This window comes from Aphelocoma coerulescens (assembly GCF_041296385.1).
Source record: "Aphelocoma coerulescens isolate FSJ_1873_10779 chromosome W unlocalized genomic scaffold, UR_Acoe_1.0 ChrW_unloc_scaf_1, whole genome shotgun sequence".
Classification (NCBI taxonomy): Eukaryota; Metazoa; Chordata; class Aves; order Passeriformes; family Corvidae; genus Aphelocoma; species Aphelocoma coerulescens.
This window is the reverse complement of record NW_027184080.1, coordinates 8,937,509-8,961,402: the sequence shown is the minus strand read 5'-3', so window position 1 is coordinate 8,961,402 and position 23,894 is coordinate 8,937,509. Positions and strand designations below refer to the sequence as shown.

General features: G+C 43.0%; 1 protein-coding gene and 1 long non-coding RNA gene across 14 annotated transcripts in view; one reads left to right on the top strand and one right to left on the bottom strand.

Annotated features, from left to right (window-relative positions):
- Positions 1-8,114: 8,114 nt before the first annotated feature.
- LOC138102703 (uncharacterized) lies at positions 8,115-12,694 on the bottom strand. Its single transcript, XR_011147482.1, has 2 exons — positions 12,533-12,694; positions 8,115-8,475 (listed from the first exon to the last, which is right to left on the bottom strand). It is a non-coding gene; the product is annotated as an uncharacterized lncRNA (long non-coding RNA).
- LOC138102701 (vasculin-like) overlaps positions 12,694-23,894 on the top strand; it is a 147,369-nt gene continuing 136,168 nt past the window's right edge. For 2 of the 13 annotated variants that reach the window (XM_069000441.1, XM_069000445.1), the window contains exons 1-2: positions 13,321-15,373; positions 15,939-16,013. Coding sequence is in view for 1 of the 13 variants with exons in the window: in XM_069000457.1 (XP_068856558.1) it covers positions 18,822-18,824 (3 nt within the window). In the remaining 12 variants the exon portion in view is untranslated. The other 11 variants (XM_069000449.1, XM_069000457.1, XM_069000448.1 and 8 more) reach the window with 11 other exon arrangements.

Sequence of the window (23,894 nt, the reverse complement as noted above, 5' to 3'; positions counted from 1 at the left end):
GTGCGTGAATAGCTTGCTGGTAGCTGGACCAGCAGAAAGAGATGTGAGAAAAGCAACTATAAGGTTGTTAAATTTCTTAGGAGACAAGGGGTTAAAAGTCTCCAAATCAAAACCCCAGTTCACTGAACCCGAGGTAGAATGCCTGGGACATTGACTAACGAAAAAAAAAAAAGGGGGGGGGGGAACTATTTTTACAGACTCCCAAGTATGCATTTGGTGTGGTACACACTTTTGGGAAAATTTGGGAAGAAAGAGGGTTAATTAACACCAGAAGGAGAGGATTAATCCATAGGGAAATAATGAAACATCCTGGAAGCTGTCAGGGAGCCAGAGGCAATTTCAATAGTGCATACAGGAATGCATTTCCAGACCCGAGGAGCTGATAAAGAAGCAAAAAAACCGCAGCATTATTAAAGGTAAGTACCCCAGAGGTCGAGCAAGGAGAACCCAAAGAATACCCCCCACAACCCCCCAAAAAGGAGATTGAAAACTTCCTAAAAGTAAGAGCAAAACAAGAAGAAGGTAAGTGGAGGTTACCAGATGGGAGGGAGCTACTGTCAAAGGAATATAGTAAAAAAAAAAAAAAAAAAAAATTTTTTTTAGATGTAAGAATTTATGCGTTAACCAAGCAGGAGGTACAAGGATGCATGACATGCCAAAAAGTAAACCGGGCTAAATCTCAACGAGCAGTGTTGGGAAGTTGCCCTGCAGCCCCCCGGCCTTTTAAGAAAATTCAAATAAATTTTACAGAGTTGACTAAAGTGGGGAAGTATAAAAATCTGCTAGTTTAGTAGATAAATTAACACATTGAGTAGAGGCTTTTCCAACCCCTAGAGGTACAGCCCAAACCTTATAAAAAATATTATTAGAAGAAATTATACCCCGATATGGCATGATAGATTGTATAGACTCAGATGATGGGACACATTTTACCTCAAAAATTATTAAGCAATTGGCTAAAGCTCTGAGAATTCAATGGGAGTATCACACTCCTTAGCACCCCCAGAGTTCGAGTCAAGTTGAAAAATAATGAATCAGACACTAAAAGCTCAATTATTTAAATTAATGCTGGAAACAAAAATGTCATGGGTAAAATGTCTCCCCTTAGCCTTGTTAAATATCCAAACTATGCCGCATTCAGAGACAGGGCTGTCACCTTTCGAAATGTTATACAGGATGCCAGTAGGACACCCTGGGACAGAGGATGGACAAATACAACCATACCTATTAGAAATTAACAGAAATCTACAGAGATTGAGAAGGCATGGACTGACGCAGCAATTCAGACAGCAGAGAGAGGCTGGACGCACGCTTCTCGAGTGAAGAAAACAGAACTTCAAGAAGAGACACCTGAGTGGAGGATCACTTCTTCCCCAGGGGACTTAAAGTTAAAACTGCGCCGGCCCAGCAAATGCCCGGGAGGGACCAGATAAGTTGTATCATAATTGCTTGTCCATGTTACCTGTTTGTCTCTTTTGAGTGTGAATGTTGTCACGAGGTTCGGGTTACTCATTGCCAAAGGGGCTATAGACCCAGAGACTTGTGTACAAAGTGTTTAGAAGAAGAACTAAACTTGACTAGCCGTGTTTTACAGCTTGCTACAAATTTGAGTATAATATGATTCTTTAAAGTAGTATCACCTATACAAAAACGAAGTAAGGAGAAAATTGGACTCTTTAGCACAAATTCTGACTGTTGAGTGTCACAGGTTTTAAATAAAGTACCCTGCGGGACTGACACAGTTAAACTCTCTAGGTGGGGCGTGTACAAAAGGCAGTATGCAGCTCGATCTGGCCACAGGATCCCAGGACAATATTCCTGCTGCCGAGAAGATCGTTCACCTCGCCGCTGGTAGCAACCCAGTGGGCGTAGGCACAGGCAGAGGAATGCATCTGTGGGGATTCCTGATGGTTCTGAGCCTAGCCATATGCCAGACAGCTAACCTGCAGCCGGATAGCTGGTCCTACACTGAGGGGTGTACCGGTTTGGCCAAATTTAGAAATATATACTCTGAGAGAAGGCACAACCACCCCTCCCCCACCAGGTTCGGGAAAAAAAAAATAAATTTTCCTCGAAGGAAAGTGAAGAAGATAAAACAATTTATTTAACAAACACACGGGAAAGGAAAATGAGGTTAAATGGTAAAATCTTTTGCTGTGGAGGAAAAAAACCTGGGAAAGCGTTAGAGTCCTCCCTTTGGTCTCCTCGGCGCTGGGGCTTGGCCCAGGGCCAGGCCCTCTGTGCCCGACGAAAAGTCCTCCCGATGTGCTCTGAGGTTGAAAAGCAGTCCAGTAGCAAAGGGAGAAAAAATCCGGAATTCTAGAGAAGGGAAAAAGCAAAGTCCAACTCTCAGTCTCTCTCCGGAGAACCAGAAACTGAATCAACTGGCCAAAAGCTGACTGGAACACAGCAAGCCGGGTGCTTCCTCGCTCCCCTGCCGCGGCTGGGAAGGGAAAAAAAAAAAAAACCTCCTATCTTTATGTGACCTTGAACAAGCTGCAAACTGCTTTGAGAAAGTTTTGCTCAGTTTTTTCTTCTCCCTCTCAGGCTCAGTTTAGAGGCATAGAAAGGCACAAAATTAATTTCTGGGCATAGGCAGCGATATGGGATACATATCATAACGTCACCCCAAGACATTCCACCCCTTATCCCATATTGTTGGCTCAATGCCCAAAATGAGATATTCTAATTCTACACACACATTAATACATATATATATACATATATATATATATGTGCACAGCTATATACGAACAGTGACAGTGACAATCAGCAAGCAGGGGTATACAAGCATTTCACACTACAATCAGATCTCCCTGTGGTACACAACGTGTTGTTCCATCTTTCTGCATTACCCACCATGTGCAACCAGGTCCCTGGGCGAAGACAACCCCACGGGTGGGTTTGTCTGTACTCGAGGCAGATTTTACCCACACAGTCTTTCCTAACAGACCTCTGACATGCACTACTGGGACCTTATCTCCATCTGTTGTATGCAGGGATTCAGATTGGGCTGGACCAGCTCTATTGGTGGAACCTCGGGTGTTAACTAACCAGGTGGCCTTTGCTAGATGCTGTTCCCAATTTTTGAAAGTTCCCCCACCTAGTGCCTTCAAAGTGGTTTTCAACAATCCATTACACCGTTCCACTTTGCCTGCAGCTGGTGCATGGTAAGGGATGTGGTACACCCACTCAATGCCATGTTCTCTAGCCCAGGTGTTAATAAGGCTGTTCTTAAAATGAGTCCCATTATCAGATTCAATTCTCTCAGGGGTACCATGCCTCCAAAGGACTTGCTTTTCAAGGCCCAGGATGGTGTTCCGGGCAGTAGCGTGAGGCACGGGGTAGGTCTCCAACCATCCTGTGGTGGCTTCTACCATTGTGAGCACATGGCGCTTGCCTTGGCGGGTTTGAGGCAGTGTGATGTAATCAACCTGCCAGGCCTCCCCATACTTGTATTTGGACCACCGCCCACCATACCACAGGGGCTTCACCCGCTTGGCTTGCTTGATCGCAGCACATGTCTCACAGTCATGGATCACCTGGGAGATACTGTCCATGGTCAGATCCACCCCTCGATCTCGTGCCCACTTATAGGTGGCATCTCTGCCCTGATGGCCTGAGGCATCATGGGCCCATCGAGCTAGGAACAACTCTCCCTTGTGTTTCCAGTCCAAGTCTACCTGTGACACTTCTATCTTTGCAGCCTGATCTACCTGCTTGTTGTTTTGGTGTTCTTCATTAGCCCTACTCTTGGGGACATGGGCATCTACATGGCGGACTTTCACAACCAGCTTTCTCACTCGGGCAGTGATGTTTTTCCACTCTTCAGCAGCCCAGATTGGTTTTCCCCTACGCTGCCAATTAGCTTTTTCCCACTTCTCTAACCATCCCCACAGAGCATTGGCTACCATCCATGAATCAGTGTAGAGGTAGAGCTTTGGCCACTTCTCTCTTTCAGCAATGTCCAGGGCTAGTTGAACAGCTTTGAGTTCAGCGAGTTGGCTTGATCCACCTTCTCCCTCAGTAGCTTCTGCAACCCGTCGTGTGGGACTCCATACGGCTGCTTTCCACTTTCGTTTCATCCCTACGATGCGACAAGAACCGTCGGTGAAAAGAGCGTAGCGTGTGTCTTCTGATGGCAGTTGGTTGTACGGTGGAGCTTCTTCAGCACGTGTCACTTGTTCTTCTTCATCAGCGAGACCAAAGTTTTCACCTTCAGGCCAATTTGTGATTATTTCCAAAATCCCAGGGCGATTCAGTTTTCCAATACAGGCGCGCTGTGTGATGAGAGCAATCCATTTGCTCCATGTGGCATTGGTGGCGTGGTGGGTAGAGGGAACCTCTGCTTTGAACATCCACCCCAGCACTGGTAGTCGGGGTGCCAAGAGGAGTTGTGCCTCAGTTCCAATTACCTCTGAGGCGTCTTTGATTCCTTCATAGGCTGCCAGGATTTCCTTCTCTGTGGGAGTGTAGTTAGCTTCAGACCCTCTGTAGCTTCGGCTCCAAAACCCCAGTGGTCGACCACGAGTCTCACCAGACACCTTCTGCCAGAGGCTCCAGGACAGGCCATGGCTCCCAGCTGCAGAGTAGAGCACGTTCTTCACTTCGGGTCCTGTCCTAACTGGGCCAAGGGCTACCGCATGAGCGATTTCCTGCTTGATTTGGGTGAAAGCTTGTTGCTGTTCGGGGCCCCAATGGAAATCGTTCTTCTTGCGGGTAACCAGGTAGAGAGGGCTCACAATCTGGCTGTACTCAGGAATGTGCATCCTCCAAAAGCCTATGGCACCTAGGAAAGCTTGTGTTTCCTTCTTGTTGGTTGGTGGAGACATTGCAGTGATCTTATTGATGACCTCAGTGGGAATCTGACGTCGTCCATCTTGCCACTTCACTCCCAGGAACTGGATCTCTCGGGCAGGTCCCTTGACTTTACTCTTCTTGATGGCGAAACCAGCTTCCAGGAGAATCCGGATAACTTTCTCTCCTTTCTCAAACACTTCTGCTGCAGTGTTCCCCCACACAATGATGTCATCAATGTACTGCAGATGTTCTGGAGCCTCACCCTTTTCTAGTGCAGTCTGGATTAGTCCATGGCAGATGGTGGGACTGTGCTTCCACCCCTGGGGCAGTCGGTTCCAGGTGTACTGCACACCTCTCCAGGTGAAAGCAAACTGAGGCCTGCACTCTGCTGCCAGGGGGATGGAGAAAAATGCATTAGCAATGTCAATAGTGGCGTACCACTTTGCTGCTTTGGACTCCAGCTCATACTGGAGCTCCAACATGTCCGGCACAGCAGCGCTCAGTGGTGGAGTCACTTCATTCAAGCCACGATAGTCCACAGTCAATCTCCATTCTCCTTCAGATTTGCGCACAGGCCAAATGGGGCTGTTGAAGGGTGAGTGGGTCTTGCTGACCACCCCTTGGCTCTCCAGCTCACGAATCATCTTGTGGATGGGAATCACAGCATCTCGAGTTGTCCGGTACTGTCGGCGATGCACTGTCGAGGTAGCAATTGGTACTCTTTGTTCTTCCACCTTCAGAAGGCCGACTGCAGACGGGTTTTCTGATAGCCCAGGCAAAGTGTTCAATTGCTTACTGCCCTCTGTCTCCACAGCAGCTATTCCAAAAGCCCACTTGAGTCCCTTTGGGTCTCTAAAATACCCGTTCCGGAGGAAGTCTATGCCTAAAATGCACGGGGCCTCTGGGCCAGTCACAATGAGATGCTTCTTCCACTCAGTTCTAGTCAGGCTCACCTCAGCTTCCACCAAGGTCAAATTTTGTGATCCACCCGTTACACCAGAAATAGAAACAGATTCTACCCCCACATGCTGCGATGGAATTATTGTACACTGTGCACCAGTGTCAACCAAGGCATCATATTTTTGTGGTTCTGATGTACCAGGCCAACGAATCCACACAGTCCAAAAAACACGGTTTTCCCTGACCTCTACCTGGCTAGAGGCAGGGCCCCTCTATGCCTGGTTATCTTTCTTTCCCTGGGCCTGTATCTTAGAGGTTCCTTCATGGGAATTGGACATGTCATCCTCTTTTCCATCATTTCCGGCAGTTTGGCTACAGGCAACTGGTGCTACTTCCTTTTTGGTAGGTCCTCCTTTCTGAGACTTGCGCTCCTTCAATTCACGCACTCGTGCTGCCAGAGCAGAATTGGGTTGTCCACCCCACTTCCTCATGTTTTCCCCACTGTCACACAGGAAATCCCACAGCTCACTTCGTGGGATGTGCCTTCTCTCTGGGGAACGTCCGCGGAGAAGGCACTCTTTAATCTCCTGGAGACTCTTCTCCATCTTATCTTCCATTCTCTTCACATGTGTTTCCACAGCTGCGATCCTTGCATGTGTTGGGCCATGCACAGAGTCTGCATATGCTCGGAGCTTCACTGCCATATCCTTCACAGTCTCATTTGCACCGTAGTCTGGTTTCATTATTGCTAAAGCAGAAGCGTATTCTGGTGGCCCAAGTTGTATGAGTTTTCGCCACATGTATGGAATAACTCTGGCCCGGTCTGGACTCCTCAATCCTGGGTCATTTGCGAAGACAACCTCTACCACCCCTAGTTCTCTCAGGCGTTGGATCCCTTGTTCTATGGTCTTCCACGGGGTTTGCTGCATGTAGAGATCATCTCCACACATATATCTTTCAATCACGCCTGTCAAAACTCGTCTCCAGACACTGGTAGAGTCAGTCCCCCTTTTCATCGCTTGGTCGATCACTGGATCATGTGACAGGGATCCCAAATGCCTCGCTTCAGCACCGTCCAGCATCACATCATCACCTGCCGCATCCCAAATACGGACCATCCAACTTATTATGGATTCATCGGACCGTCGGGTGTAATCCTTTCTTAGGCTGTGAAGGTCCTTTATGGACATGGACTCAGTAATGGTTTCTGTGCCTGAGTCAGTTGGTGGTTTTGAGGTCCCTTCCCCTGCATCTTTTGAGGTTCCTTCCCCTCCATTATCCTCATCTTTCACTGGGCGATCAGTTTTGGTTATGTGCTTTTTCCTTGTAACAGGAGCCACTGTCAGTGGCTTAGACTCTCCATCTGGCTTGGGCTTGCTGTCTGGTTTATCTGCAGCCTGAGTGACTGGGATATCTGCAGGCTTTGCTGATTGATCTTCCTGCCTCTCTACCCTTACCGGCTGCAGTGTGCGATAGGCATATGCCAAGACCCAACATATTGCAAGGAGCTTGTTCTCATTGGAATTGTCATTGTATTTCTCTTTCAGATATTTCGCCACCTCAGCTGGTTTCTGAACTTGTTCAGGGGAAAAATTGCAAACCATTGGGTCAGAGAATTTCTTCAGGATTTGGCCTATATCCTCCCATTCCCCACACCACTCAGGATGTTCCACCTCTGGGTCAGGTGTCTCGGCAGTCACCCGGGAAATCTGAGCTCTCATTCTAGAGAAGTTGTGAATCATATAGAGGAAGATTACCAGGTTAAATACCAGGAGGGTGGTCTCTTTAATATCCAGGGGAAACTGAACACTCTCAAAAGAAAACCTATCAAATTTAAAGGGAAGGGAAACCCCATCTCCTCCTCCTCTAACAATCTGGGTGCAGTTACTAATAAATTCCCAAAACAGGCTACTGAAGCTAGGGCTGGGGTTAGGAGGGAGAAACCATTTATCATACACACTTTGAACCGATGCCTGTACCTCTGTCAACTTCTTATAAATCATTATCACCGAGCACAGCAAAATAGAAATCCGAATTCGTGTCCCTGCTCTGCAAAAATTCCTTATCAAGGATAAGATCGGACCAAGTTGTGGATAGGCAAATAAGCCTAGGGACCAGAAAGGCACTAGTACCTTAAACAAGCCTACAGACCAGAAATACATGAATATATCAAGCCAGAGAAATGTTATGAACTCAACCAACATGATGACTATTTTACTCCAGCACAGAATAAGTAAATTCAAACCAAAATGTAATTAGCACAGGTTTTCACTTTCCTTCGAGCCACACAGTTGGGCGCCACTAAATTTGTACCGGTTTGGCCAAATTTAGAAATATATACTCTGAGAGAAGGCACAACCACCCCTCCCCCACCAGGTTCGGGAAAAAAAAAATAAATTTTCCTCGAAGGAAAGTGAAGAAGATAAAACAATTTATTTAACAAACACACGGGAAAGGAAAATGAGGTTAAATGGTAAAATCTTTTGCTGTGGAGGAAAAAAACCTGGGAAAGCGTTAGAGTCCTCCCTTTGGTCTCCTCGGCGCTGGGGCTTGGCCCAGGGCCAGGCCCTCTGTGCCCGACGAAAAGTCCTCCCGATGTGCTCTGAGGTTGAAAAGCAGTCCAGTAGCAAAGGGAGAAAAAATCCGGAATTCTAGAGAAGGGAAAAAGCAAAGTCCAACTCTCAGTCTCTCTCCGGAGAACCAGAAACTGAATCAACTGGCCAAAAGCTGACTGGAACACAGCAAGCCGGGTGCTTCCTCGCTCCCCTGCCGCGGCTGGGAAGGGAAAAAAAAAAAAACCTCCTATCTTTATGTGACCTTGAACAAGCTGCAAACTGCTTTGAGAAAGTTTTGCTCAGTTTTTTCTTCTCCCTCTCAGGCTCAGTTTAGAGGCATAGAAAGGCACAAAATTAATTTCTGGGCATAGGCAGCGATATGGGATACATATCATAACGTCACCCCAAGACAGGGGGAAAACCTCACCGAGAGGTGTAAGCTGTGTCTGCCAAGCCTCTTAAAGGAACAGGGTACATATCAAGTCCCAGAGGTCTATGAAATCAGAAAGAAAGGCAAGACCTGTCATATAAACGGCACTCAATTCCAAATATGTAAAACAAATGGGGAAATTTTGTGCTACCCCCAAGTTGCAAGCTCTAAGCATGGGCAGTCAAGGGCACCTCCGATTAAAAGTAGACACCGCCTTAATAAATCTAAAAGGGAAACCACACAAAAACCTATTCCAACTTGCAACCAATGTAATCAAACTGTTGGGATAAGAAGAAAAATGAAACCCATTTTTGTGGCCTACTTTCAGGTTAACAATCTGTGCTATGATACCTCTGCATTAAGCATGTGTATTATAAATGGAAAAAAACCTACTAGGTGGGGCAAAATTTAAAATATCAAGGTAAACTGACCCTGAGCAATGAACCTGTTTTACTAGACCACCTTGAAGAAAATGATGACAGGGCATGCTTGCAATATGCTAACACCTTTTGCTTTTCTAAGAACAAAGATGGCATGGACCCAGAAAGCACTATGAAACAGGTAGCATTAGAGCTCAAGAGACAAGAATCAGAAATAAGAAAAAAGAGAATAAAACAAGAGAGACTATTGGCATTAAGCAAACAATACAACCTACTAGAAAAGCAGTATAATGATTGGGAATGGCCAGCCCCTAACACTTAATGCAAGAAGTCGCTACTGAGTTAGGTTTATCCAACTGTTGGATATGTGGGGGGGCTGAAATCAGCAGAAAAATGGCCTTGGAAGGGTGAAGGCTTAGCTCCAGAACAACTTCAAAAAAGAGATAAAAATCAGTTCTCAAGGACTACACAGAGACTGAAGGTTGGATTCTAAACCAACTAGTAATAGGAATAATTTGCATCAGCAGGGAAGGAAGTGAATATACTGAGGTTGTGGGATACACCCCGTGTATATCCACCCTAGCAATATATATATATATATTCAAATAATAAAAGTAAAATCTGGCAACCAGAACCCCTGCAGAATATTGGAGTCAAGAAAGAAAAGCAAATTGTGATTGGAATAGTCAAGTCAACCTTTTGCTGGTACAAGCAATCTGGAGCTAACCCTTACCAATCCTTAGAAGACTTAAAAGAATATTGGAGAGACCATCAGGGACCTCGCAGCTGTAATCAAAAAGGTGGCACATGTTCCAGTCCAAAAATGGAATTCCATCTTACAAGCATCTTGGTGAGAACAATTATTTGATAGTACATGGTGGAAGAAAGCAGCAATTTTCATACTTTGGTCAGCAGCCGGGGTGATATTCATACCCTGCATGATACCATGTTTTATTAGATTAATACACTCAGTAGTACAAGGTATGCAAATAGCTGCGATGCCCATGGACCCGGGACTAGCTACTAGAGGATTAGGCAAAAACAATAAAATCTCTAAAATCATGGAATTGAAAGAAGAAGCAACTAGTAAAGCTGCCGAGGTTCTGATAAAGTTTGAAAAGCAGATAAAAGAGGAAAAGCTAGAGTTACAAGAGAAACTAAATAGCTATGACGACTAAAAGGAATTCTTTTGTTTGAATATTCATACCTTTATATTTGTAGTAAGTATTTGATGATAGTGTTTCTATTTTTTTTGTAACAAAAGGTAGCACGAATTAATGTTTCCACATAAAAAGGGGGGGAATTGTTATAAATAAAGTATGTAATCCGTGCTATTATATATAAAACTAGAATGTAATCAGACCATGTAGAGACAAAGTTTCAAAACCCACCCCCCCCCCCGGCTTGGCTGAGAGAAAAATTTCACAACACCAAAAGAAGTTCTCTCACAATAAGTGAGGATTCGACCTAGGTGGGGTTGGATCTTATCACCGGGACATTTGCACTATGATGATTTGATCACCACCTTCTGGTATCTACATCTCATCTGATAAGGAATCGAACATTCCGGGAACTAAAAATAACTGTTCCAGGAACCAGAGATGGCCCATCCATCAGCAGAAATGACCCACTCATCACCCAGGATGGACGATTCATCAGACCCAGGAAAGGCTTTGTGCAGCCCAACTCCGGGACAAGAAAACTTCATGAATACGAGAAGAAAAGAATTAATTCGGACTTCACCCAAAAACTGTATAAGAAGGGACCAGCCAAAGCAGCAGTTGTGAACTTGGGATGTCTGGTGCGATAGAGATCAGATCTATGCATGTTCACCCAGCTCCGACCCTGGGCTCGGAGCTGCTTTTCTCGATCATGGCTTTTGAAACCGATATTTCGGTCGCATAATAAATGTCATTTCTTTATAAATTTTGATTGGCCATTTCGTTTTTATCATAAAGATGAGGAAGACCCTGTGCTCCCAAGGAAGGAGAAGGGCCTCTGTTTTTGTTTCTGAACGGCTCAACCTTAAAATTGTACCCCAAAAAACTTCAAGAGTGGACCCTCGAAAGCAGTTGCGGGAAAAGCTGCAAGTCGGGGGAAGGGAATCACATGCGAGCAGAGAGACTCCTCTTCCTAAATGGACTGAACAATATTTGGAAGTGGGCGGCTGTCTCGTTGTGATACTGTTTTCATAGCACGAGCAAAAAGAGACTTCTCTTTCTAAATGGACTGAACAAGGTTATTATGGAAGTGGTAAACAGACTGAACATCTTAAGGGTTGTCTTTTTACATTGTCAGTGGGAGAAGGGAGGAAGGCGGGGGAGGAGGAGAGTTCTGAAGGTATGGTATAATTTTTTTCCCCCTTCTTTTAGGTCTGTTAATAAACTTCTTTATATTCTTTCAAATTTGGTGCCTGCTTTGCATTTCTCCTAATTCTTATCTCACAGAAGATAAGCAGTAATGAGTATTTTGGACCAAACCACTGCAATACTATTTTCACTTTCCTAACAATTATTCTGTAACATGGCCAGGAACTGCAGAATTCTCTATCCAATCATTCCAAACTTCTTTTACTGCAGAACATGGAGTAGTAGAAGAAGGAGAAGAAGGTTTAGAGAACAACAATCCTCCATTTTGATATTTTTTACTCTTATCTATTTACTACAAAGAGAAGCCCAAAACCTCTAAATTTTTTACCCTGTGACAATCTTACATAATAGTCTATCACCTAATTCACACCACTGTATTTTCTAGTTGTTGTCTGACTGTTGGTAATTTTTTCCAAGGTTGGAGGCTAAAACAGTGTTGTTCAGGGGGGTAAGAACCCTTAAAAACAGGCAGAGAAATAGTCTCGGCACTCTGGGTTCCTATACTGCCCTTGCCCTCCCTTTAATCCTTACCCATAAGCTCTCAGTCAGCTCCTCATCCATCTCCAGGCGGAGCACTTTGCACTCTAGGTGGTCATTGACACAGAGGGTAACACTGCCTCCTCGTTTTCCCTGTCTGTCTTTCCTAGAGAGCCTGTATCCTTCCACTTCACCACTCCACTCATAGAGTCACCCTACCATGTTTCTGTGATGCCAATAAGGTCATAGCCCTGCAGCCATTTGCACATCTCCAACTCCTCTTTCTGTGTGTGTTTGCATAGAGGCGTTAAAGTTTGGCCCCTAATGATGGTGGCTTACTGGCTGGAGGGCCTGGAATTCTTTGTTATTGTCCTTCACGTGCTCTCCTGCTGACCTGTGATCCCTCTCCAGGCTCTGGGCATCTCTTGCTGGTACTGGCAGCAGCTTGGCAAGCATATGACAGGAGATGCTCTTCCCCTTGTCTGACAGATGGACGCCAAAATTTAAAAATTGCAAAAAGATTTCAAAATTGCAAAATCTTAATTCAGACATTTAGTTCCCAAGCTGCAAAAATCCTTCATGTTTCTTTCAAGAAAGCACATGTTAAATTACAGCACATACCTTAAACGTATTTCTACTCGTCAAGTTTGTAAGTTGAAGCTATTTCTAGTAATTCATTAAAGATTCTATTTTTTTTTTTGTTTAAACGGTGGTTATAGACTCTTACTCGCTTCAGGCCCTGCTGGTGCCATTCTGTTGCATTTGCGAGATCTGCTCAGCGTCTGTGAGGTGCAGAAGACCTTCAGTCTGCTCTCTCTGCCTGCAGCTGCAGGCACACTGTAACCCCACGGCCCATACGCCTCACTCATGGGGGCAGCAGTGCTCTCCCTGCCACCGACCAGGTTCCCTCGAGGGCGGTGGGACCAGGGTCGCACTCATCGGCCGTTCCATGCCCGCAGTCGCAGGTCCGCAGGGGGGCCGGCACCTGACCGTATGTCGCGCATGGACCTTCCAGCGGTCCCAGGCTGGTTTGTATGACCCGCATCTCGGTTTCGACATTACAGTGCTCAATCCAGGCCGCAGTGCCCGTCTTCTCCCCAGGCCACTCTCCCGACCAGCTGCTGGTGTCAGTAAGAGTGACACTGTAGAGCTGTGCCACGGCACAGCTCATTACAGCGGCGGCGCCAGGGATTTCCCCGCCGCCCCGCGCGGAACGTTCAGTATTGTTCCCGTGACGTTACGGCTGGGGGGCTCCCGCCAGAAGGGCGGGATCGCACCCTTGGTGGCGGCCGGAAAACTCCTCCCCGAACGCTCAAGGGGTCATGCGGCCAATTTTACGAGGATTGTGACTCGGAGCGGCACCATTTTGGGATTGAGGCGAGCGGTGTGGCGTGTGGGGGGCCGGGGGGGCGGGGAGGAGGTGTGCATGCGCTCACGCGTGGGCGATTCTCGCGTCCGGGGCTCCCACGGCTCTAGGGTGGTGGAAGGGGGCAGACTCCGTTAGGCGTGGCCTGGCGGTGCTGGGCCTGGGGCGCCGGGACCGGAGGCGGGGGGTGGTCATCTCATTCTTTTCCCCGTAGCAAGGCAGTCAAGGGGATCTGCCTCCGGCGTAGCGTTGGTGGCTGCTGCTGTTGTTGCGTGGGAGTGGCGAGTGCCTAAATGTGGGCCGCGGCTCCCCTGGAAGTCAGGGCGAGCGCCCAGCGCGGGTTGTCGGAGCCCTTCTCGGGAGCAGCCGCTGCTCCACACCAAAAGTCCCGATTGGGGCCGGGGAGCTGGGGGTCTGCCCGCGCACTTCACAGGCAGCCAGCCCCGGAGCGGTGAGGCTTCCCCAGGCGGCTTCTGCCTCTCCTCTGGGCTCGTTTTGTGCTTAAGCTCGGTGTCCCTGGCCCAGATCAGCGCCTTTCTCCCCAGGTGCCTTCGTCAGATCTATTATCTTTTCCAATAAAATGAGAAATGCTTCTTTACGGTTGTTTATTATTCTCGGAAATTAGAGACAGGAAAACGTTTTTGCTGATACGCTGCGTTTTCTGATAAATATGCCTGCTGCTTTCTTCAGGATGTGAGTGAATATTTAACTGAGGCTTCTGTACTCGGGTTTGGCTCTCTGATTGCGTATGTGTTTGCTTTTAAGATTCAGCTATATGTTCTTGTCTAATACCAATTCAGATTTCCAGTGGGAAAGCTGATTGTTCTTGTTCTTTTTCCCCTCGTCGATTTGCATTACAGAGTCCTGGATATTTGGAGCCTTTTGCTGGTAGGGAGGAAAAAAGGGGGAAGCTGTCCTGCACCAGTTGTTTCTTGTAAAAGGGGAGAAATATCGGACACTAATCTGGGATTATTTGTCTTAAGTGCTTCCTCCTGAAAAGGTTTCTGAAACAATCATTAGGCATCCGAGAAGTGAATTGCAAGTCATGAGCTTTTTCTTTCTAGCAGTGCAGAGCACCTCACCCTTGGACACTTTTGTCCACGTGGCATAGATACACAGCTAAATTTATTAAGTTCTGAATACTTTGCCTGCCAAAATAAAGTGCTTCTTTGCATTTAGTTACTTTTTTCTTCTACGCACGTTCTGAGTCATAGCCATAACCTGTTCTGTTAATTTACTCCAGGTTAAATGCAGCCTAAGTCACTGTGTAGATGTTGCTGAAAAGTTTCATGGCAGATATTTTTACACTTATTTTTTTAGATTTTTTGATATAGCCTACTCTCCTTTTGCAATGAGACCTACTTTCTAAATCAAGTGGCTGATATACATTTGCTTATAATTTTTTATTTTATATTTTATTTAATATTTTTATTGAAAAATGTTGTTGCCATTAAGCAATATGGTGGTATCCAGATAGCTGTTGTTTATAAATGCCTCTGTTACCTGAAGCTAGGAAATGTTCCTCAGTTCAGATGTGAAATTTGGATTTTTGGTTTCACAGGCTGTGGTGTAAAAAGTGTATTTGTTTCACCTGTAGCTGATGCTTCTTATAGTGAAGTGTGCATGGAATAGACAAACGAAGAAACTGTCAGAGGAAAAAAAAAGCCTCTTAAGGCAGAGACTTGGCGAATTTTGGAAATAGTCTTGCAGAATCTGTAAGCAGGAAGGATGGGTAGCTGATTTCTATGAGGTCAAATCTATGTCAAACAGCTATGAATGTAGTATTGATGAGAACTCTGGATATTATCTCAAAAACAAACTGGAAAAATATAAGTCGCACAGTACTAATACCTCGTGCAGCCTTCTTGTGTTAGGTAAGTATTGTAGTGTTCATATATAAATTTTCTACTGATAAAATGTTTATTCAAGAGTACAGTTAAACCAGTAATATTACTGCCTAGAGGATATTGGTTTTTCTTTTTTTTGGAGGACATTGAAATGAGCTTGCAGAATCTAACCTTTACTTGCCATTTTAACAATTAATGGAGTATTTTTAAAACTTTGCAGAATACATGTATTGCTGCAAAAAGAAATTTGTAAGTATGAGTGTTTTTTCATGGAGATTAAAAATATGTACATCTAGACTGAATCAGTAGGTAGCTTCATATTAATACTTTAATCATAACAATGAACTTTCATACTTATTGAACAAGTCTGCTGTATAGCTTGTGTGTCTCAGTCTTTCCATTTGCATTAGATATTTTTTCAGCATGAAGGTACTGATAATGTAGCTCTTTTAAAAATTCATTTCCTTCCAATGTTCTTTGTCATGTATAGAAGCCATATTTTATTACAAAAATTAATTTGCTGCCTATGCAAACTGGCTTTTACATGTGTTGATATTTTAAGGTTGGGTTCAGAGAAATTTCCTATTCTGTAATGGAAATTATTGACTCTGATTGATTAGTTTGAAAATATACCATAACAACCCCCCCAAAATCCTTTTGGAAGGATTCAAAACAAAATATAGTGGTGAACTAACCAATTTTGCATGTTATTGTTAGATGTATTGCTGTCCCCTTCCCTTGTAGTGGTTAAATGTTTCTGAATATAGATATAGTTTAGATATTGGAATGAATATATTTACAATGTTTTTTGTAGGTTTGCTTTCAGCTGAATTACTACTGCTTTGAAGACAATTAAGATGGACAGAACAACTTAATTCAGAAATCAGAGGTAATTTTACTAAGTTCTCTCCCCCTTACCCCACCTTGATTATTCATAAAGTTTTAATTAATTAAAATATTGGGTAGACTGTAAACTGAGTGTCTGGTAAAGGTGACACATTTACCTTTAGTTGCAACCTTTTCCAAAATTTTTCAGAGCTTCTGCAGTACTGAAATACTAAGAATAGTGAGTTAATGAAAAAAATTGTTTAATCTATGGGCACTGCAAAAATGTTTGATAAGATGGCTTATGTTAAGACCTTGTAGAAAAGTAATTTAAAGCATGTGAAACTGCCTAAAGATTACTACAGTGGTGGTGTTTTTTTTTTCTTCCTTGTAACTTGCTATTTTGACCATAAATGAAAGACTTGCACCTAAATAAGTATTTTAAATTCTTAAGCTCACTGAAGTACTTCTGTTCTGTGTGTGGTTTTGTCAATATCTAAAAGTTGACCTAGCTTCAGTATTTTGCTTTCTTTGAATGTTTTTGCTGTTTTGTTATTTTAACATACATTTCAGTTTTGCTGTTTTGAAAACATGAAAACTGTAGAACATAAATAGGAGTGTTTCTATAATTGCTTGGGGCTCTTCTAGATGGAGTCTTGGTATGGCTGGGCTTGGCTGAATGAACTGAGCCACACGTAAAGCAACCAAACTAACAGAATTACCTTCCTCATTCTCTTTTAGTTGCGTCAGTGTTTTGCTTGAAAACACTTGGTAAATGGGAAAAATTCAGGTGTGAGTGGCCATTTTATTAGATTTTGTCTATTATATGGCCATAAACATAGTAATACAAGTACTTGCTTTTTAAATCATAGAAAAAGTGATATCTGTCTTTTACAAGCTATTAACTTCCAGTGCTATGTGGCACTTTTATCTCTCAACAAGAGGTTCTCACTGAAATCAAGGAATTGCATTCTCTCCACTTACTATTTTGGGTGACATTTTATCTGGGCTCCTTTCTCTTCTGTATGTTTCGAAGAGTTTGCTTTTTATCTTTATTAAATTAACTTTCTTTACATTTTTCTGGTTGCTGGTAGGATAGTTCTTTTTTTTCTTTTCACTGAGTTTTGCATTTGGGAAGTGCAGTTGTTCTTATTTGTATGTGTATGTATTTGACACAGATTCAGGCATGTGCCCTTGTACCCTAAGCAAAATTCATGCTTGGGTGAGGACCATTGAGGAGAAAATGCCTAGCATGCTGGTCCTTCTTTAGGACCGTTCAGAGTGTGTTAAGTGGTTTGCAGACAACTATAAAGATAAGGTCCTTGCCCTGGAAAGATTATACTTTAAACCTTGATGTAAACATAGTTTTTGTACTGGAATAACTGTCAGCAGCTTGACTCTTTTACTGATGCGTTTATTCTGGTAGAATTCTAAAGTGAGTACCTTTCTTGAGAAATTATATTGAATGGTGTAGGCTGCTCTTCTGTGAAAAAACTGCTGGTGGAAGCTTTTCAGTTTATACTTGCTTAATAGAAACAAAATCTGTAAAATTATATAAGGAAATTGTGTAGATATCTACTTTGTTAGTACTTCACAAGCTAATGTACTTCAAGCTTTTTTTTTATCTATTCTAGTGAGATTTTTCTGTTTAAAATGTGTGAGTAAAACAGTTTGATAGTGATACTTCATCTGTAATTTCTAAGGAATTTGCTCTTAGTTCTTTATTCTTTAGTACTAGTATAGATGTATGGGGTGTTAGGGCAATTAGGGAGGTCACCGCTGTGTTCCCCAAAGCGTCTTGAGTGCAAGACCGCTCGAGTGCATTCGTTCACGCTAGCAGGCTTCTCCTTTCAGCCTGGCGCAGATGTTATGCGCTGGTGATACACACACACACACACTTATGCCAGATAGCTCAATATTACCAGAGATAAGGAGCCGAGGCGGGCCCTCCGTATGGCGTGTTCCACAGACGAGGTTTATTTCATCCTCTGCAGAGGTAACCAGGTGCGAGAGAGGACGAGCATGCTTTTTGAGCAGCTTTACATAGTGTTCTATAGCCAGTAATCTGAGGGCACAGGGGCGATACAAAGGCGGGACCAGGGAAGGGAACCAATGAACAGAGGAAAGGGGTGGAGTGGGGGACCAGGTCAGGTATGCAACCGCACAGGCTGCTGGGAGAGGTAGTTTTCTTTAACCAGGGTCTGGGGGGTGTGTAAGGTTACATTTCATCCACAAGGAGTTGTGGGAGAGGCTTTTCCTTTACTCACGCAAAGGTGAGAGTGGTGTCTCAAATATCTGAGTTTTTCCACCAGCAAGCTTTTGCTATTTTGTGGCTCTCTGGCCCAGCAGCTGGCTCAGCTGTTGGCTCAGTGACTCCAACATACTAGGAGTATATTCTGTCTTGCAAGGAGAATTATTTGCAGACTTTATTATAAATAAACTTGAATGCGACATTGTATTCTTTTTGTTTGGGTTTTTTGTGGTTTTTTTTTTTGTTTCTTTTTTTTGTTACTGTGGCGTTTTGTGCAGTAGTATTACACAGTGGCTGATGGTAATGCCCTATGTGGTGCTATGAACTCTTCCACAATCATCATCTTTTGTATTTTGGGTAAAAATAGTCTGGGAAACAGCTGAAATAATATAGAATTGTTTTTCTGCTTTATATGCTGAGGATATTTTAAAACTATCACCTTTTTTAACTGCTTTTTCTTTAGATCCTTGTGAAGACTCCAAAGTGCAAAAGCAGTCCTGGTGATTTTGTTACATAATATATGCTGAACTGGATGGTGATGTTAGTGCACTAATGCTTCAGCTTTTGGTCTTCGATCCTTGCAGAGGACAAGAGATTAGTGTTTATCCAGCTTCCTGCTAAATGGTAATGCAAGTGTAGGATTTCAAGCAGAAGGAACCTGGTTGTAGTTTACCTTCAAATATGAAGTTATTCTGTGTTACAAAATAGTTAGCTTTTTTTAAAAATTTATATTTTTGGTACAGTGGAAGAAGCAAAAACTTCTTTGGATAAAAGTAATGGTCAAGGTGTTCTAAGCTCTCTCATTAATTTTAGCTCTTTAAAACATTTCCTAAAAAATGTCTTTATTTTTGTAACAATAATATTTGATTCACAGAAGTGTTGTAAACCCTATTGCTTTTGAACCATATCTATATATGTTAAGGGTACCATATGATAAGGAGCAAGTGGTTGGGATTTTTAGAACACCAGTGTCCCACCAAGTCTGCCAACATTCTAGATCCTTATATAAAACAAAGGTAATAAGTGCACTTTAGTTGATTCATCCTCACTTAAGGAACTTGGGTCCTAACTAGAAATTAAGGTGGATTTTTCTTACGTGTTTTTGTTTGTATTTGCTAAGTCACTGTAAAGCTAGGTTTTAGGGCTGTGTCTGTGTTAGAGGATGTGTTGGCTTTTTATGGTTAAAAACTTGACTGTTAGAGTTTAATTCAATACACTTCTCACACCCTGGCATGTCATAAGACTTTTGGAAGTGTTCAGATTTGACAGAGGACTTTGTCCAATCATCACTGTTCTGCAGGAAGCCTTAGATATCATACTTTTTTTATTTTGAGACAAGAAGGTAAACTAAAGAAACAAATGTTCTATATTGGATGGTGTTGCGATCCAATTTAAATCCAGAAGAACAAAGAAAACTAAGTCTCTGTGTATAAAACGGAAAGAACTTTGAAGGTTCAAAATATACCCAAAAAATGTGATTAAAACCAAATGAGGTTAGATGTTGGTGCCAAAAAATTAATATATTTTATTTAATAGTAAAAGAGGCAAAGAGAAAGAGAAAAAAATAAAAGAAAAAAAATAGAGAAAGAAATGGGGGGGGGGGACACAGGGAGAGAGTGACAGGGGTTAGGTGGAAGCATATCACCTTTCCAGGGGTCCCAACGACATCTCATTGCTCCCCTCCATCTGGTCTTGGTGGTGAGGGTCCTCCACTGCCGCGGCCACGCTGTACCACACTGAAAAGTATAGAATCCAGTAGATTAATATATGCTTTGGGCCAGGTGGGAATGTCCACATGCCTCCCTTGCAGGGGGCCAGTTTGATACTGTCCCTTGCAATACTATGAATCTGTTGCATCATCTGCAGTGCTCAGGTGCAGGATCTGGGGCCTCCTCGGGGGGGGGGGGGGGGGGGGGCCTTGATGGGCCGTGACACCCCCTCTGCTGTGGATAAGCTTTTCCCCTGGTGAAGGGCCCCTCAGCTGGGCTTCTCTGCACAGCAGAGGATGGGTGTTAACTGTGCCTCTGACCAGAGGTTTTTCCAACACACCCAAAGCCTCTCTTCCCCCACCCTTTGGTGTGAGGGTCTGGCAGCTGATAGCCCTGGGGCTTTGGTCTCCACTCCGAAGGTGGTAAGTGTGTGCTCTGTGTATGTATCTTTTTTCCCCAGCCCTGAGTTGTTACTTTCTTCATTAGCTTGCAGTCCAGGGCCCCAGTCAGAAGGCCTATTCAGGGTGTGGTGGTCTTCTCTGCAGCTTTTGTAATACAGTTTTGCTATAAGTCCTTCATGAAAATGTTTAAGTCATAAACTATAATATTTCAGTCTCTGACAGATGGTGGGGACACGGAAACTAAAACTGGAGATTTTACTTGCTCTGCAGTAGCACAGTTGAAGAAAGAGGCTCTAGCTGAATTGTTCAGAACTTTTTAATGTCCGTTGAACCAGTGGGAGGGAAAACCTTTGAAGATTCAACTCCCTTTCTTATTAGTGGAGGTGTGAGTCTCTGAAAATAAATTTTAGAGAAGTAAAGAGCTTGAGAGAATTGCCATATCCAAATTTAACCTTGTTTGTAAATTATCATATGTCTGTAAACCCTCTTCTACATTGAAATGTGGGAGTGGGGGGTGGTGGTGGCACATGCATTTTCCTTTCCATGTGTTAAAAAGTTGGTTGTGAAGATTGAAGCTTAGTCTTTTGTTGTGGCTGTGCATTTAAGCGGAGAGAAAGGAAGGGAAATAAATAATCTTTAGTTCAAGTAGGTGTCACACTTTTGCATCAATCTGAGATCAGTAGAAATGTTTCCATTTTCAAAAACTTCATAAAGCTTGTGTTAGGATTCAAATAGTCTTTTCTCTTGTATTAACCTACAAATTTTGGATAGCAAAATAACAACTTGAAACTAGCTTATTTTGCTTTGTTCAAACTAATTGAATTACAGAGTAAGGAAGATCTTTAATAAGCTATTTTTTTTAAGGGGAATAAAAATTGAGATGTATAAGGTTTAAACAAAAGTCTTGTTTAAAACTTACACTTACCAACTTCAAATTAGCGCTACTCTTGACTAGACATAACAGGGAAGGATATTTTTATCACAATAAATACTCAGTTTAAAAGAAAATGTGGGATTTTTTGTGGCAGAAGGAAAAAAGCTTTTGATGGAGTAGGTTATTTTAATGGCCTGCATGGTTGAGAAAAATCCTGAACATTTCTGAAGAAGAGACTGTGTAGTCTGATGGTTAGGATTTGAGCATAGTTTCTTGCCCGTTTCTCGCGCTTTCACGTGTTGGAGGAAAATAACTTTCAGGGATGGGACTATGCAATTACACGAATTTATTGTTTAAAATAACAAACGCATCAGCCAAGGCGTGAGATTTTACAACACCTCTGAGTAATGGCGACTAGTCACAAGATTTAGGGTTACATCGTAATTTATAACTTTCTAATCCAATAGATACTTAGAACAACACTTTGTTTTAGATTTATGACATCACCTGTGGCACTTCTCACTGCAATGCAGCTATGTCTTGACCAATAACTTCTCATGTCACATACACACAGATGTCTCTCTTATGCCATCTACATTCTTAAACTATATAAAATCACACTATTATATTTTAAAACCCTTCACCAAAACACCCAGTGTACAATTTTACTTGTAATGATAGGAACACAAGTTTGTAATCCTTTTGCTTAAAGTCCACAAATCTCTGTCAATTAAGCCAGACCTAGTCTCTTCCAGGGTTGTAAATCAAAGCCTCCTTTAATTGCAGGAGTTTCTACTCCTCTGTCTCCCACATCTCCCCCTCCTTTCTGCACCAAAAAAACTCCTTTGATGGATTTATCAATCATTCGCTGTACACATTGAAACAGACAAGGCACCATTATGAGAACTATTACTATGACTGCCAAAATGTATAGGCCTGTTGTAAGACATTTCTTTACCCAAGATGCTAAACCCCATCCACTAAACAAATTATCCAGCCAAGTTCCATCATCGATTCTTATTTTCGACATACCCTCTTTAAGTTGTTGTATGCTCTTGTAAATAGACTCTGAGTGGTCAGGCAGATTCATACAGCACATCCCCTCAAAGTCTTTGCATCCATGTCCATGGGCTAGCAAAAGAAAATCAATGGCTGCTCTATTTTGCAAAGTGGCATGCCTCACATTTTTGACATCTGCTAAAAGGGCACTTAATGCAAGGGATGTAGCATTAGATTGTTTACTCAGCCAACATCCCAACCGATCCAACTGCTTTAACGCAACTACTGAGGCAACTGGTGGCATAAGAAGAGATGTTGCAAGCCTTTTTCCATAGCCCCATGGGGTAAAATCATCTTTGCAATCTGGTCCATATTGATGCGGAGTAGATCTTTTTTGTCTGTGTCTCACGTTGGCAATTGTCTTCATATTAGGAGTAAATAATGTAAGCTCTCCCAAAGTACAAGGACCACCCTTAATGTTTGAAGGGATAGCTGGCCATGCTCTGTCTCCACATACAAAAAACATTCCTCTTGGTAATTGCAGAGGAATAGAGCTAGGTGCAGATGAAACTACAAAAGTATTATTACACCAAAAGGAGTGGTTCTTATAGACAGGGTGATACGGAGAAACATCTCTAATCAATCACTGATGAATGTTTGTAGAATGGAACTCAACACAGAATTTCACTTTTACAGAACCAAGGATTTCCAATTCTTCAGGTTTATCAGAGGTTTTAGGAAGATAGGGAGTCCACCATTCCCATGTATTTACTGGAGTATAGTGTTCCCAAACTTCTGATCCTGCAAAGGTATCTCGTAAGGCCCTGTCAATTTTCTCTGGGATTGGCCAATTCTCTGTTGGAACATTGACTAGACAAGTTGAAAATGGATTTTCTGGAGTTGTGGTAGACAGACATAGAGTATCCAACCCTGAAGCATTAGCTAAAGTCACCCAAACATTGGTCTTAGGTTGATCGACCGGCAAACCTACTCCATCGAAAGTAAACAAGACAAACAAAGCAAAAAACAACATTTGATTAAATTTCATGTTTCTTGAAAGTTCTCTTGGCAAAAGACTCCTTCTCAAATCTCAATCTCTAAACGAATTTGTAAGAATATTTTTGTATTTCCCAATTTTACTTTCACTTCATCTAATGATGAGGATTATTTGCCAAAAGATCTTCGCAACACATTTGCTTATGCACTCTTACATTGACCTAAAACCTAAAATTTACAGCTTTAACAATAAAACAAAAGATTGCAGGTATGGGCTGTAGTCTCTGCGAAGTTCACATCTGAGTACTCTCTTCTCTACTCGTAGAGTTGTCAGCTTCTTTCTGCGCGTGATATGGTTTCACATTCTTCGCAGGAAGCCACCTAGGTCCCGTACCTGTAGAAACACAAGCAAACCCTTTGCCCCAGGTTATTGATGGGAATGGACCTTCTATTTGTCCTGTTTCTGGATTTCTAATCAGAACCAAAGGATTTTCTCTTAATTTTGCATGTGTGCTATTAGAGAAATGCCTAAATATTGGAGGATCGGGCTCTGCAGAAGAACTATTCAAAAAGTTATAAACATACAAAGCTTTACTTAATCGCATCTGTGGTGTTGCTTGTGCTAGATCTCCCTTTTGCTGATCTAAAATACGTTTCAAGGAATGATGTGTCCTTTCTACAATTGCCTGACTCGTGGGCGAATAAGGAATGCCGA